The sequence below is a fragment of the Ursus maritimus genome, unplaced genomic scaffold (genome assembly GCF_017311325.1).
Source record: "Ursus maritimus isolate PB19 unplaced genomic scaffold, ASM1731132v1 scaffold_14, whole genome shotgun sequence".
Taxonomy (NCBI): Eukaryota; Metazoa; Chordata; class Mammalia; order Carnivora; family Ursidae; genus Ursus; species Ursus maritimus.
Window position 1 is genome coordinate 51,227,364 of NW_024423786.1, and position 16,051 is coordinate 51,243,414.

The 16,051-nt window shown below is 46.7% G+C and overlaps 1 protein-coding gene across 1 annotated transcript in view; it reads right to left on the reverse strand.

Annotated features, from left to right (window-relative positions):
* Positions 1-7,384: 7,384 nt before the first annotated feature.
* The window catches only part of INSR (insulin receptor), a 108,138-nt gene continuing 99,471 nt past the window's right edge, over positions 7,385-16,051 (reverse strand). The window contains exons 19-21 of the mRNA XM_040629381.1: positions 15,174-15,303; positions 14,722-14,856; positions 7,385-12,456 (exon numbers count right to left, since the gene is read on the reverse strand). Coding sequence (XP_040485315.1) covers positions 12,102-12,456; positions 14,722-14,856; positions 15,174-15,303 — 620 coding nt within the window. The 3' untranslated portion in view covers positions 7,385-12,101. The remainder of the gene's footprint in view (positions 12,457-14,721; positions 14,857-15,173; positions 15,304-16,051) is intronic.

Sequence of the window (16,051 nt, forward strand, 5' to 3'; positions counted from 1 at the left end):
CATGCTGATCCACATCTGGGAGGAAGTGCCAAGTGTGTTCAGCCCAGGCTCAGTAATCTCTTACTCACGGGCCCCAGCGAAGCACACTGTACAAGGTTAGCCAAACGTCCTCCTTCGTTGCTCCAGACACCACAAAAAAGAATGCTTGGCGTGGGACGATTCCCACTTAATGTTGCCTACATCTTTAGGGTTCAGTAAACAAAACTATTATTCTTCTCAGTATCTGTCTTGCATATTCACGGGGGCATTGTTTTTTTCTCACAAGAAAGCTGAAATCCCTCCCGGTCTCGCTGTTATATCTCTATCCACTGTGGTTTGAGTTATTCACTCAATGAGCAAGAACTCTTTGGGAAACCACCATAAGCTAGATAACTTGCTATGTTCCAGGGAAACAGAGATGACCAAGTCAAGAGACCTCACTCCTAGGGAGCTTCAAAATGACTCTCTCTGCCATCTAAAATGACCTCCAATACATTCCATCTTGACTTCACTCCCACTACCTCTGTTAAGATTCTAGTCACTTCTCTCCTATGTCATCAAAGTAACTCTCTGCTCTGGCTCCCTGCCCAGCCCGGCATCACTAGTGACATTTCCCTATGTAAATGTGCTCATGTTTATCCTACACTAAAAAAATCCCACTAACTCTTAGAAAGACCAAAAGGATGCTACATATATACCCAACATTTGCAGCAACATGGACGGGACTGGAGGAGATTATGCTAAGTGAAATAAGTCAAGCAGAGAAAGACAATGATCATATGGTTTCACTCATTTATGGAACATAAGAAATAGCAGGAAGATCGGTAGGAGAAGGAAGGGAGGGATGAAGGGGGCGGTAAACAGAAGGGAGAATGAAGCATGAGAGACTATGGACTCTGGGAAACAAACAGGGCTTCAGAGAGGAGGAGGGTTGGGGACTGGGATAGGCCGGTGATGGGTATTAAGGAGGGCACGTATTGCACGGAGCACTGGGTGTTATATGCAAATAATGAATCATGCAACACTACATAAAAAACTAAGGATGTACTGTACGGTGACTAACATAAGATAATAAAAAATTATTATTAAAAAAAAAGGATGCTATAAAAACTTGGCCTTGTCTACCCCTACTAGCTCTGCTCTAATTTTTAAGATTCCCAAATCCTCATGCAATTCTCAGACTGTTTCTGCCCGCTCACTCCTGCAGGTACTAATGCATGTTTTTTTCCTTCTGCATGAGGCATCATTCCTTCTTCTATGTGTTCCTTTAAAATTTTCTTTTCATGGGGCGCCTGGGTGGCGCAGTCGTTAAGCGTCTGCCTTTGGCTCAGGGCGTGATCCCGGTGTTCTGGGATCGAGCCCCACATCAGGCTCCTCCGCTGGGAGCCTGCTTCTTCCTCTCCCACTCCCCTGCTGTGTTCCCTCTCTCTCTGGCTGTCTCTCTCTGTCAAATAAATAAATAAAATCTCTAAAATAAAATAAAATAAAATAAAATTTCCTTTTCATATTTAGAACTACAATCTGCCTGGAAAACTCTCTTCCTTCCTTTGAAGGAAACAACAGAGTCAGCAGGAGAGATGAAATTAATTATGGACACTCTGGGACATGGGGGTGCAGGGGGAAGGACAGGACAGGTGATGTCGAGAGCCTTGGTCCATCCATCCACAGACCCCTGAGGCCCCCTCCAGCATAAAAATCAAGCAGAAGATAAATGAAAGGCACTTACTGCTGGAACATGACCCCCCCCCCTTACCCCAACATCAGAGACCAGGAAAACTTCAGCAAATGACCTCTATGACAAGTGTCTAGAAAAATATAACTTGCCAAATGCGACTAGATTCACAGGGTGGCACTGGAATGTTGGAGTCTTCCAAGTTTTTCCAGGGCTTTGTTTCTGAATCTTTAAGGGATACATGCTGGGACAGCCCAAGGCAAGGGCATCTGGGGCCTGTGCATGTAGCATCCTGCACCTGTGGGTCACTCTCTGAGGGGTGAGGGGAAATGGAAGGAACAAGACTAGCACATGCACCCCTGTGTTCACTGCAACATTATTCACAATAGCCAAGATAACGAAACGACCCATGCCCATTGATGGGTAAATGGATAATGAAAATATGATTTTGTATAAGCAGATCTAAGCAGAATATTATTCTGCCATAAAAAAGAGTGAAATCTTTCCATTTGCAGCAATATAGATGGACCTTGAAGGCATTATGCTAAGTGAAGAACGTCAGACAGAAAAAGACAAATACCATAGGATTTCACTGATATGTGGAATCTAAAAACAAAAACAAAACTCAGTTCATGGATACAGAGAACACACTGACGGTTGTCAGAGGCAAGAGATGAAGGGGGTCAAAAGGTACTACTTTCCAGTTATAAATAAATAAGTACTGGGGGATGTCATGTACAGCATGGTGACTATAGTTAGTAATACTGTGTTGTGTATTTGCAAGTTGCTAAGAAAGTAAATTTTTAAAATTCTCATGACAAAAAAACGTAACTCTGTATAGTGATGGGTGTTAATTACACTCCTTGTGGTGATGATTTTGCAATATTTTCAAATATCAAATCATTATATTGTACACCTGAAACTAATATAATGTTACATGTCAAGAATATCTCAATTTTTAAAAGAAAAGAAAAACTGGGATCTGTATTAAAAAAAAAAAAAGACTGGCACAGGAGGATGCCTACCAGGAGAATCATGATGATGTCAATACCAGGGATTCATACTATCTAATACTTGGCAAAGACACTCTATGTGCCACACATGAAATGACTCTTCATCTGCACAATACCGGAAATCAGGTCACTATGCTATTTTATTAGTTTTCTCTTGCTGTGTAACAAATTTAACAACTTAAAACCACACATTCATTCATTTTCTCACCATCTCTGTGGGCCAGGAGTCTGGACATCATTTAGCTGGGTCTTAGGGTCTCTCAAGATGCAATCAAGGTGTCTGCCAGTCCACATTCTCTTGTGGAGGCTCAACTGGAGAAGAATAGGCTTCCATGCTCATTCATGTTGTTGGCAAAGTTAATTTCCTTGTGGTTATAGGACTCATGACACCAGCTTTATACTGGCTGATGGCTGGAAGCCACCCTCAGATCCTAGGGGCAGCCACATTTCCCTTCATGTGACCCCTTTCTTAGGCAGTTCACAATAGGATTGTTTGCTCTTCGACACCACTGGTAAAATCTTTCTCCAACCTGCTAACATGAACTCTTGTATAGTATTCCATAATCATGGGAGTGACATTCCATCATCTTCTCCATTTTCGATGAGTTAGAAACATGTCATAGGGATGCCTGGGTGGCTGTCAGTGAAGCGTCTGCCTTCAGCTCAGGTCATGATCTCAGGGTCCTGGGATCAAGCCCCGCATCGGGCTCCTTGCTCAGCGGGGAGCCTGCTTCTCCCTCTGCCTGCTTCTCCCCCTGCTTGTGCCCTCTCTCTCTCTCCCTGACAAATAAATAAATAAAATCTTTAAAAGAAAGAAAGAAAGAAAGAAAGAAAGAAAGAAAGAAAGAAGAAAGAAAAAGAAGAAAAGAAAAAAAAGAAGAGAAGAGAAAAGAAAAGAAAGAAACAAGTCACATACCTGCCCATAGTCAGGGAGAGGGGATCATACAAAATGGTAGACACCAGGAAGTAGGAGTTATTGATGGGGGGAGGGGTCATCCTAAAGTGTACCCACCACAGCTATTTTCCCCAACATGACAGGACAGAAAGGAAGATCAGTGATGTTCCTTCAACCCCCTGAAGCCCGGGTACCACACCTGTGAAACACAGGGTCGTCCTGAGCATTCCGCCATGTGAGCTTCATGAAAGGACCCCATGCACCGTGGGACTCATTCCCTGAAGCTTGAGAATGTGTATTTATAATAATAAAAATACTAATAAAGCTACTTACCTGTATTGAGCTTATACCACGTGTCGGGCTCAGTGCTTAATGCCTTTCCAGTCTTACCCAATTTAATCTCAGAATGACCCTGCAATAGAGGTTCTGTGATTATCTTTTTCTAAAATTGAGGAAACCGAGGCTTAGGGAGGTTTAATGGGTCGTCTCAGACTGCCTGGTGAACAACCAGCCAATTCACAAATCTCTGACTTTGAAGTCTTGTTGTGAACTAGCTGGAACCTCCGGAATACCCTTAACCACGGGAGCTCTGCCTTCTTCCTTCCTCTACTGCTCAGCATTCTGTATTTCTCAGGGCAGCCATGGAGGGACTGTGCTCAGAAACCTCACAAGGGGGGCGCCTGGGTGGCTCAGTTGGTTGAGCGTCCGACTCTTGGTTTCAGCTTAGGTCATGGTCTCACGTCTTGAGATCAAGCCCCACGTCCAGCTGTGCACTCAGCATGGAGTCTGCTTCAGGTCCTCTCTCCCTCTTCCTCCCACTCTCTCTCCTCTCTCTCTCTCCCTGCCCAAATAAATAAAATCTTTTTAAAAAAGAAAACAAACCTCAGTTCCTTGTTTCTGCTTAATGCTGGAATGCCAGATGTACCCGTAGGTCCATCAATCAGAGCACAGTGGAATGAAGCAACTTGCTGTGCTCTCTGATTCATTTTCTAAAGCGGACAGTGAGAGCCTCCCTGAGGTCCTACCATCTCTGGTGTGGTAGATTGGGTTCCCCAAGGAAAAAAACTCTGCGATCTTTCAGCCTGCCATCATCAGACAAGTGAGTGAAACCATCCTGAATCATTCAGTCCAGCCAAACCACTGGCTGGCCCAAGAGGTTAGACACAGAAGCCTGGATTTAAATAAGTGCTGGCCTGGCTTATGGAATGGTGAGAAATAACAGCTGTTTGTTGTTTTAAGCCACTAAGTATTGGAGTGTTTGTTAACAGCAACAAATAGAGAGAAGGGGTTAGTTTATTGACATGGGGGAGTTTTATCAGGGGGTAACCTGGGATCAGCATCTGTAAGGGAGGGAAGCGCGTCTGGGCAGAGGAAAAACATCACACTGCAGGGCATCTGCAACCAAAACCTTACCTGGTCCCACAGGGAGCACTCTGGCTGTGGTGGTCCTTCAGAGCTGTCCACACTGCACTGTTTACTGGGGCTGCTGTACCGAAGGACCACAGACTGGGGGGCTCAAACAACAGAGATGTGTTCTCCCACAGTTCTGGGGGCTGGCAGTCCAAGATCAAGGTGTCAGCAGGGTTGGCTCCTTCTGAGGTTGTGAGGGAGAATCTGTCCCTTGCTTCTCTTCTAGGCTCTGATGCTTCCCTGGAAATCTTTGGTGTTCCTTGGCTTGCAGGCGTATTGTCCCAGTTTCTGCCTTTGTCTTCACATGCCGTTCTCCCTGTGTGTCTGTGTCCAACTTTCCCTTTTATAAGGATCCCAGTCATATCAGATCAGGGGCCCACCCTACTCCAGTATGACTTCACCTTAACTAATTGCATCTCCAGTGACCCTATTGCCAAGGAAAGTCACATTCTGGAGGTTAGGATTTGAACATACCTGTTTTGGAGGGTTGGGGGGGACACAATCAAATCCATAACAGGCACAGGGGCCAGATCTTCGTACCCCACATAAACCGGTCATTAGATGTGGCTGCCCTAACAGAGGGACCGTAAGTGTGGGCAAAGCAGCTCCCTTAAGCCTAGGAGAATGCTGGCAGAGGGACTCAGTTGTGAGCCCCCAGCCGACGACAGCCCGACAGCTGGAAGGGTGAGTATCTGGGTTCTGAAGAGGTGTTCTGGATGGTGCACTACAACGTCAACTCCAGCAAGCACGGCGGGGTATTTCCCACAGCACCCGCTACGTCTACCACCTACCACAAAAGTCCACTACCTACCCACTAGATGTACTACAGCATCTACTGCAGTGCCCACCTGTGGCTCTGAGTACAACAAGGGAACCTTCTAGAGGTGCTGGAGGTGTAAGACTCCAGGTGAGTCGCTTTGAGGGCACAATCTCAGGCAGCACAGTCAGCTTCATGGGGTTGAAACCATGCCCCAGGAGATGGGTCAGCAGCACCCAAGGAGATTAGAGACCAAGAGCTAGAAAACGTGACCCTCATCACACATAGTCTAGACCACCTGCTAACCACCACGTCAGCCCTGTTAAGAGTATCGCTGCCCTCTTCTGTGGAGCACTTTGGAGCTACCAAAGCTTTCATGGGCTTCCTCTCACTTGTGCAGTATGCTGGTGATAACTGTCTCATCTGTGGTCATGCAGCACACACTTGGGGCAGAGTCATGGCCAGAGCTTGTCCTTCCTGGCTCCCAACCCTGAGCCATTCAATTACTCACATCCCCATTCCAACCCAGAGCCCAGACAGAGCTCGTCCTCTGGTTGCAAGACTGTTGCTTATAAAGCCCAGCCAAAGACCATGCTTCCTCAGCCTTGCCGGGTTCTCACTGAAGTTCGGGAGTCTTGGATGGATGGATAGATGGGTGAACAGATAGACAGACAGGTGGCTGAATGGGCAAACAGGTGGGTGGATAAATGGATGGATAGGCAGATGGGTATACAAACATATGGATGATTGAACAAATGGATGGATGGAAAGAGGGAAGGAAGGAAGGAAGGAAGGAAGGAAGGAAGGAAGGAAGGAAGGAAGGAAAAGAAGGAGGGAGGGAGGAAGGAGAGGCAGAAGGATGGCTAGATGGATGGATGGGCAAACATGGGCAGACTGAACGACAAATGGACAGATGAATGGGTGAATGGTTGGGTAAATGGGTGGATGAGTGGACAGATGGATAGATGGATGGATGGATGGAGTGAGACTGTGACCAGAAGACCCACCCAGTCAACACACAGAACTGTGAGAAATAAATGTTTGCTATTCTAAGCCACAAAGTTTTGAGGATGTTTGTTACACAGCAATAACTAACATGTGAAGTCATGTGACTCATTCCAAGTCACACAGGGAGCTGAAGGCAGGGAGTCCATCTCCTTACCCACTACACTCTGTGTATAGCTTGTGCAAGGCTGCTTAAAATCCTCTTTCAATCTGTGGTCCCCTACTGACCACCCACCCTGGGGTTAGGTCCATGCTGCCAAGATGACATTAAAAGTATCCAATATGTAAGTCTTCAGCAGGTGGAATGGAGAAAGATCCTGGAGATTCCCTCGTATTCCTGGAGTGAACCCCTTAGTGCTTGCATCATGGGAAGGTCTGGGGGTCTTTGGGGTAGCAGTTACTTACCAACTGGTATGGAAATAGTTCAATATTTAAACCACCAGTTCAACCGTACAGGTAAGTACTAGCGGATCACCAGCCCTGATTATAACAATATTTAACGTCCCGCTCCATTGTTCTGAAGAACCCATAGGTTTGTTCCTTCTTAAAACAAATCCCCACAACTTCCAGATTTCCCTTAACACAGCCCACCCCATAGCCACAATCCCACACAGGTCATGGGTCCTTGCTCGAACACCACACAAAAACAAGACTATTCTCAGATAATTTATTCAGAATTTTCATATAAACAGGTAATTATCCCATATTTTACATGCAGAGCAATTTCAATATTCAAAAAAAAAAGGCATATTCTGTACATGGTGCTACTTGGCTCTTGTAGGAAAACATTGAAAAAATAATTGAGCTTTTGGTGGGCTTTGTGTTTCCGAGTTGTTTTCCACATAAACCAAGGCACACTTGATCCTGTGCAGCTGACAGCAGAAGGGAAGTGTCTGCTGCTGACATCAGGGCCGACACCGTCCCCAGGCACACAAAGGAGAAAGACTACGCAAGCCATTCCTGAATGTGTGCATAGACACACACTTGTCTTGGAAGTTGTTCCTTCCTTCGAAAGGGGACCAAGAGCCTCAGATTCACGATCTGGTTTTTAACAAGGACTTTTAGGGCCCACATCCAAATAAGAATTTGGCTGGAGGTTGTTTCTGGACCCTGACTGGTATGAGGTGACTGTGAGCTCAAAAAGTCAGTGTTTCCCACTGCTTCTGGGGGACCCCAAAGGAACCATTCACCTTCAGCTGTAGCCCCTGAAAGTCCATCCCATTCTTTCAAACACAGGAACAAATTAGCCTTTGTTATTTCCATCTCAGCTTCACCTCCGGTGTAAATCAATATTCTAAAAAACATTCTGGAAGGTTTTCTGAAGGGATACCATTCTATGTGCACCATTTATATACAATCAGCATTTCCCTATTCCCTACCCCCAACAAAACCATAATTTCTGAAGAGCCTGAGATGTCAAGCACTTGCTAAGTGGTATCCAAAAGACATTTAACACCGAACTTCCACCCACCGTTAAGTAGAAAAATGATTGTCCCTGGGACTACAGCACATTCGTCATCTACCCAGATGGCTAGCATGGGCCATGCTCTGATGGCAATGCTGCCCACCGACCACTGTTTTGACAGCTACAAATGAACACCTTCCAACCCAACAAGCACATCTTATGGCAGATTGTCTGCTCTAGCGCGAGACAGTGGAAGATTTGCCCATCAATTGGCAGCAGTCTCCAATGGTCACAGGATTGTATGCGCAGACCCTTACATCAATTCTCACACCTTCTCCGTTGTGCTCAACATCTCTCCAAGAGAACCAGCAGCATTTCTTCCTACTAACTTGAAATAACAGGAAAGCACCAAGGACAGCTCCCAGAATACAAACATTTCAGAAGTGTGTTTGACATCACTGGTCCTGGGAGAAAGTAATGTGCTTGCTATTCTCCTCCTGGAAGAAGAAACTACTATGTGGATTAGGCCACATTAATGAAAAGGGTTTTAATGAGACATCTTTAAAAGCAAACAACAAAAATGTCAACCTAAGCTGGCTTTGTTGCTTTTTTTTATAGCCCATCACTACAAGCCCCCCCCAGTAGAGCCCATCACTACAAGCTCCCCCAATATAGCCCAACACTACAAGGCCCCCAGTATAGCCCATCACTATAAACCCCTTCTCCAGGGCAACCATGACTTTCTAGGACCCAAAGTTGTTAGAGTCAACATTATGTGATGAAAAAGGCTTGTGACCCAATGGCTGCTTGCTCTTCTCACTGCAGTAGCGGAGACAGCTAAAGGAAATAGACAAAATCCCATCTGTGCAGGTGGGCCCAGCACTCCACTGTGCCTCTCCAGGGTAAGCACAGAAGGGTGAGCCCATGGGGGCAGTGACTAAAAGTATGACAGGGGCAGTGAGGTTTGGCAAGTATGTCAACAGGCCCCCTGGCCATTCCCAGACTTACAAATGGGTTCTCAAAGCCCCACAAGTTCAAACAGTATTAGCCTGAGGTCAACCAAACACAAGGGTCCAAGGTTTTGTTGCTAAAAAATGCACTCAGCATGCTGGTGGGTTTCGGACTGGAATTTCTCCACATTCCCCCTTTCCACTTAGAGAACAGAAATGCTACATCAGGTGTTTGCATGTGAGGTGCCCCCAAGTGCAATTTGTTCCACTCCCAAAAAGCATCGGGGCTTAAAAGGAGCAGGAACAAGCCATGGAGAGCCAGGGCACCTCAGTGCTCACTTCAGGGGGATGCAGTGGGACAGTGGGGATGCTGGCTTTGCACTAAAGCCTCTTTGCCCCAGCAGGAGATGGGGTATCTTCTCCTCCCCAAAGGAAGGCTGCTCAGGCCTGGGCACCCCACACATCAGATACATCACGATGGCCTGAAATTCAGTTCCTGTCTGAGAGCACGTCAATGGATGGAGGATCAAAACATAGTGGAGGGGGACTGCATTCAGAGAAGATTATCAGCCAGAAAAAGGATCTATGCTCCCACGAAAACCATACTTTGTCCCAACTCCCTCCCTCAAAATTCTTACTGGTCCCTGGCATTTGGAATCAGCTGATACAGATTTTCCCTAATTCAGATTGGATCCAGGCAGAATTCTGAAGTCTCATGATGTCCATTATTGAACCACATCCTAATGATACACTGAGGTAGACTGTGCTGGAAAAAAAAAAAAAATCATTACCCCACATTCACCGGTTTATTTTTCTTTGATAAAAATTTACATGCACTCCATTTTTTACGAAAGTGATTTTTACAGTGATTTTTATATATTAAAATAAATAATTTTCCCCTAATATAAGAAAACCTTTCTGAATTAGAAAAATGTGAAAATTGTTGCTAGTGTCGTATACGGCCACTACAAATTTACTATGAAAAGAACAAAATACCTAGACCTATGTGTTCTTAATTTACGTACAGACCCTCTTATATGTACAAAATAAATTTGGCGAAAATAATTTCTGTACTCTTGTTCCTTGTACCCAATCACTGAGGCTCCCCAGAAATATTTCACATGCTGTAATTTCTCAAATCATATAAATAAGATCGTGATAGGCAATTGGGAGGTGTGTCTACCTGTGTTCTTAATCAAGAATTGAGAAGGGTCAGAGGTCGCCATTGTCTCGCTCCTGTTCCTAAGCCCACAACTTTTAAGAGAAGCGGAGAAGGAAGCAATCAAAAACTCATGAGAAAATGCTCTCAGGGAGAACCCGTGGGTGATGATTCCGATGAACCAAAGTAATGAGTTCACCATGTTCTTTGAGCAGCTGTGATTCTTTCCCCAAAGGGAAGAAACGGGATTCACGCCCATCCAGAAGTTCTTGGCGGCGTGAAGGTCCTTAGCAGTTTCTCCTCCAGACTCTACTGGCTTGGGGACTGCGACATCGTAAGCACCCGAGAGTTCTGCTCAGGCCCCACACCTGGCCCAGCTGAGGTCGCCGGGCGCGGAGCAGCTTCTGGGAGGTCAACTCTGAGGACAGTTGGATGCCCTGAGGGTGGAGGGGACCGACAGATGCATCTTGCTTCATATTGCTTTAGTGTTCTCCAAGTCCACGGGGGCTGTCGCACTTTGGGGTTTGCTTTTGTTGTGGTATGTGCACACCCCGTCGAGGAAGCGTGCGAGGTACACACAAGGAACCAACAGATCCAAGGGCCACAAGGGTGTCTGAATGCGGGACTCCGCTCCGGGGGGCTGTCGGCTCACCCAAGCACAAACCAAACCATCCACCAGCCCCAATCGCCCACACCCTCCGTGTGGCCTCATCACGTCCAAAAGGGTCAGCAGCTAATGTGGCTTTATTCCCAGAAAGGTGGGTGTCTTTCTGACCAAACTTATCGGCCGCTGGTGCTTCACGCCCCCTCTGCACACAGGCAGACCGACCCCCGAGCCCGCCCCCCACCCCGGGAACCGGTTAATAACTTACGAGGCTGACGTTGGAGAGTTTTAAAAAAATTAAATATGTTACAAATATATTCTCAAAACTCTTAATCATCTCAGTTCTTCTTTTTTTTTTCTTTTTCTTTTTTTTCTTTTTTATGTCCTAGCTTTGTTTGGTCTTGAAAAGATCCATTATCACTCCAAACTACTCCCTTGGCTCCTGGAAAACATTTTTACCAAAGTGAAGGGAGAAAAGACTCCTGAGACTAGGCTTGGGGCAGAAGAATCCGCAGAGGGCACAGTCTCCCAGTAAGAAAGAAGGAAGGAGACGGGAAGGTCAGGAGCTCGAGAACAGCAGAACCTTCACGAGCGGACCCCCAAAGCGTCAACTCGGCACGAACGCTTGGCACGAGCGCGCACGCACACACACACACGCGGACACACGTGAGCCACACGCGGGGACTGCAGATCCTTATCAAAAGTATAAAAGCAGCAACTATTGGTCAATTTGAGGAACTGATTTTGTGAAGAAAAAATATATATATATCCTTCAGCCTGGATGAGAAGAAAAACCTTCCTGAAGCCCACTCCGGAAATCCTGGATTCTACTGGAACGGGGTTGGCTTTTTTTTCTTTCTTTCAAATTTTTGTTCCACAAACAAGTTTTATGCTTTATACTGTAGCTAAGACACCAGGAGGAAAAAAAAAAAAAAAAAGATGTGTAAAAAATAGGTGCTTGCTCTCAATCTACTAGAAAAAAATAGTCACATCCTGGCTTAAAACCGCAGTTGCCTATGAGGACAGCAGCCGAGGAAACCCCTTCTCCTCCAGGGTCACAGTTAAATTCTCTGACAGCTCGTCAAATTGGCAATCAAACACATGTTTTTAAGTCGCAGAGGAACAGCAATGGATAGCAGAGATCTCTGAGCTCTGTCTGACACTGTGGGAGATTCACAGAATCCTGAGTTTTCTGGAGGCCTTCAAACCAGAGGAAAGTGGAGATGGGAACCCCTCCGCGAAACAGGCGTTGTTAGGAAGGATTCGACCTCGGCAGAGTCAGAATCCGTCCGTTTTTCTTGCCCCCGTTCATGTGGGTGTAGGGGATGTGCTCCTCGTAGTTTCGCTTGAGGCCCAGGGAGGACCCTCCATCCCGGCCCCCGGCCTCCTCCCTCTGAGAGTGTGAGGCCCGATCCAGGGGGACACTCTCCATGTCCTCGAACTCCATCTCCAGCTCCTCGCTCTCAGGCGCCTTGTTCTCCTCGCTATGGAAGAAGGAAACTTCCGGAAAGCTGGGGTGCAGGTCGTCCTTGAGCAGGTCGACGATCTCCAGGAAGGTGGGCCGCATCTTGGGATTGAACTGCCAGCACATGCGCATCAGGTCGGTGCTGCAGGACAGAGGGACACGTCAGGCATGCGTCCGGGGGCATCCGGCCGAGCAGTCCCCACCCCAGCCCTGTCGCCTGCGGCCCACACCCACGAGAGCAAGTGCCAGTGTCAGAAGGCGGCCACCAGTGCAGGCAACGGTCAAGACGAAAACGGGATTTCTACCGGTACTTTAAAAAAAAATAAAAAAGGTTTTGGAAAGAGAGCCAAAGGGGCTGCCTCCTTCCCAGGCCAGATCAAGAAGGGCCCCTCTTGATGCACCCACATGTTAGACAAGGTTGATCATTTTATATGGTCCTGATTTTTTTTTCTCCCGTTTGGTGCATTTCATAAAGTTTAATTCCTACTGGGGATGCTTGAAAGACCTCCCTGTGCCAAGGAACAATCTCTCTAGGGTCAAAGATCCTTCAGGGTTGAGATGCTTGGGGCTTGATGGGGCAGCTGAGTGGACCGAACCTAGAGGGTCAGCTCTGAGCAGCCATCTTGCAGGCCTAGCGCTCACGCTCACCAGGGTGCTAGCAGGGGGCTACCACCCGCCTCGGCCAAGAGCACACAGTACAGGTGCTGAGGGCTTGGGGTTTCTAGTTTACCTCTTCCTCTCCCCACTACAACTACCAAATCTGGCCCCCTGAAGTGTCTCTGTAAATAAAGTTTTATTGGCACACAGCCACGCCTCTTCACTTATGCAATGTTCATGGCTGCCTTCAGGCTACACGACAGAGTGGAGCAGCTGAAACAGAGAGCTACAGGGCCCACAAAGCTGAAAATATTTACAATGCGGCCCTTTGTAGAAAATGTGGACCTCTGCCCTAGGGCCCACCTAATTTCCCTGGGCCTGGAACTACAGTCAGCTGCTGTAGTTTCCAGCTGGCCAGGAAAGGACTCTCGCGAAGCCACATTCAGAAATACTCTGCTCAGAGTTTCTAAATAACTCAGCTTCATACTCTTTTTCATATGAGGTCCCTTCCACCTGGGTTTCCTAAATTAACAGTCTTATTCTTTGAGGGATGAAGCCTCAAAATGGCCTTTCCCCCTGGATTTTTCAGGAGGGCACAAACTTTTTTCTTAAGAAACACTGATAAAGGACTTTATACATGAACAATCTCATGGCAGAAAGAAAACATCCCAAACATAGAGAAATACAGTTGGCACACAACTCTCCTTCAGATCTAACCTCTTGCCTTTTCTATCTGGAGACATTTGGAAATGTAATATATACACACTTTTTATACTTAATATTTAAACATAGGCTTATTCACCAAGTTATAAAATATTTTTATAAGCATCATTTGAAATTTCAATTGCTATATCATTTTATTTTATTTTATTTTATTAATAGTTTTTTTTTTTAAGATTTTACTCATTTATTTGTGAGAGACAGAGAGAGAGGGAGTGTGGGCACAAGCAGGGTGGAGAGACAGAGGGAGCGGACTCCCCACTGAGCAAGGAGCCCGATGCGGGACTCGATCCCAGGACCCTGGAATCATAACCTGAACCGAAGGCTGATACTTCACCAACAGAGCTGCTAGGTCATATTAATTTATAAAGTTACTGGCAGTTCTCCTATTGTTGGGTACTTAGATCATTGCCATTTTTTGAAACTTTAAATAACATCCTCTGAGCAGCTATTAACAACAGGGGGATAAGAATGATTATCTAGGCCATCCACTTCCAGCACTGAGTATTAAAACTCTCTTTTCTTCCATTCTTCCTTCCTCTCTTTGCTCATTTAGGAAGATAGTACTTTCCTTCATTTTACTCTATATTTATCGGACTATTAGTGGGACTGCACAAGTCTGCAAGTGCTCAATGGCCCGCTTGTATGTGTTGTCCGTTTGGTCCTATAACAAACATTTATTTATTTTTTCTATGACCAAAATTTACAACAAAAATCAGGGGAGCAGGGAGATAGGTAACACATATTCTTGACCAAAAAATAATTTTAATGTTTCTGCTTCTGATTTCTTTTTTTCCCAATTCTGTTGAGCTATAATAGACATGTCAGATTGTATTCATTCCCTGACAAAATGTTAAATATATTAAGGACCGACAGTTACACATAAATACCCCACCCCGGCTACCCAGGTTCGTTCTCCCATGCGGGGTCTCTCTACAACCTTCCACAGGCATGCTATGCAAGAAAGCACAGGCGTAAAGATACGGCACGCAAACATAAGCACGTATATAGAGGTACGACACGCAAACCAAAGGGCAATGCCTTTTTGATGAAGAGCCCACACTCCGCCCGGTCTTCTTTCCACACTTACACTCTCTCTGGACAATTGTCGGGTTGATCCAGATACCCTCCATCCATGACGAATTTCAACACCTGTTCATTAGACAGACCCTGGTATGGCTGTTCTGCCAAGCTGGTGATTTCCCAAAGGACCACGCCAAAGGACCTGCCGACAACAGTTGAAAGTAGTAACGGAGAAGCCATGAAAACACACACACACGCACGCACGCACCCCTCCCTGGTTTACTAGAACGTGGTCGGCCAGTTAAACAATTCGTGCTGCATTCAGAAATGCCTAGATTAGTCTCAATCGGAACATAAATAGCCGTGCAAGGGTCCCCCGACATGACCTCCCCTTCACCTTCTTGATCAAGGGGCTGTGAGGAAAGCAGGTTTTAACTGGCCCCCTCTTGCCGGTCACACGAACAGAACGACCTGGGATTCGAGCCCAGCACTCTGTCCGCCGATCCATGCACCACTCACCACATGTCAGAAGAAGTGGTAAAGACCCCGTCCTTCAGCGATTCCGGGGCCATCCACCGCACGGGGAGCAGACCCTTGCCTCCTTTCCGGTAGTAATCCGTTTCATAGATGTCTCTGGTCATCCCAAAGTCTGACAACAAAGGGTTCACATGGTCTTAACATTCAGCCTACAGCCCTGTCTCCATCTTGCCCCATTGCCTTACAGAGCCCTCGGATGGGCTCACCTGCCCCAGGTGTGTGCTCACCTGGGTGGTGGCCAAATCCCGTGAGCACAGATTCTGAGGGTACTCATGGGGATGTGGAGGGAAAGGATGGGCCACCACGTACAGGGAAGGAAAAGGAAGCACGAAGTGGGAAAGAAGCGACATTCCGGCCCACGGCCTGGGAATCCCATTCTCGGCAACACTTCCTTCCCACCCATGACCTTGCAGGCATCCCAAACTTCCGAACCAAAGTGTTGGGTCTCGGAAGCCAACCTGCTATTCTCCACTAAATATGGTCCCACCACTACCCAGCTGCCCAGCTCAAAAGCCAGGGTCGGGTCCCCTTTTGACCACGCCCCTTTCCTCATACCCACATCTCAGACATCAGGGAGTCCTGCCTACTCTAATCCAACTCTCCCTCTCCATCACTCCAGCCCCACCCAGGCTCACCACCATCTCTCACCTGCAGGACCTTCCCTCCGTCTTGACCCTGACAGCCCACCGCCCAAGAGAAGCTACATAAATAGGGTCACGTTATTTCTTGCTTCCCACGGCTAACGGAGGATAAGGTCTTTTGGGATTATAAACAGGATGACATCACTTCCGGCCTCCCTTGCGGATAATGTCGTTTGGGATCATAAAGAGAATCACGTTACTTCTAGCTTCCCACTGGCT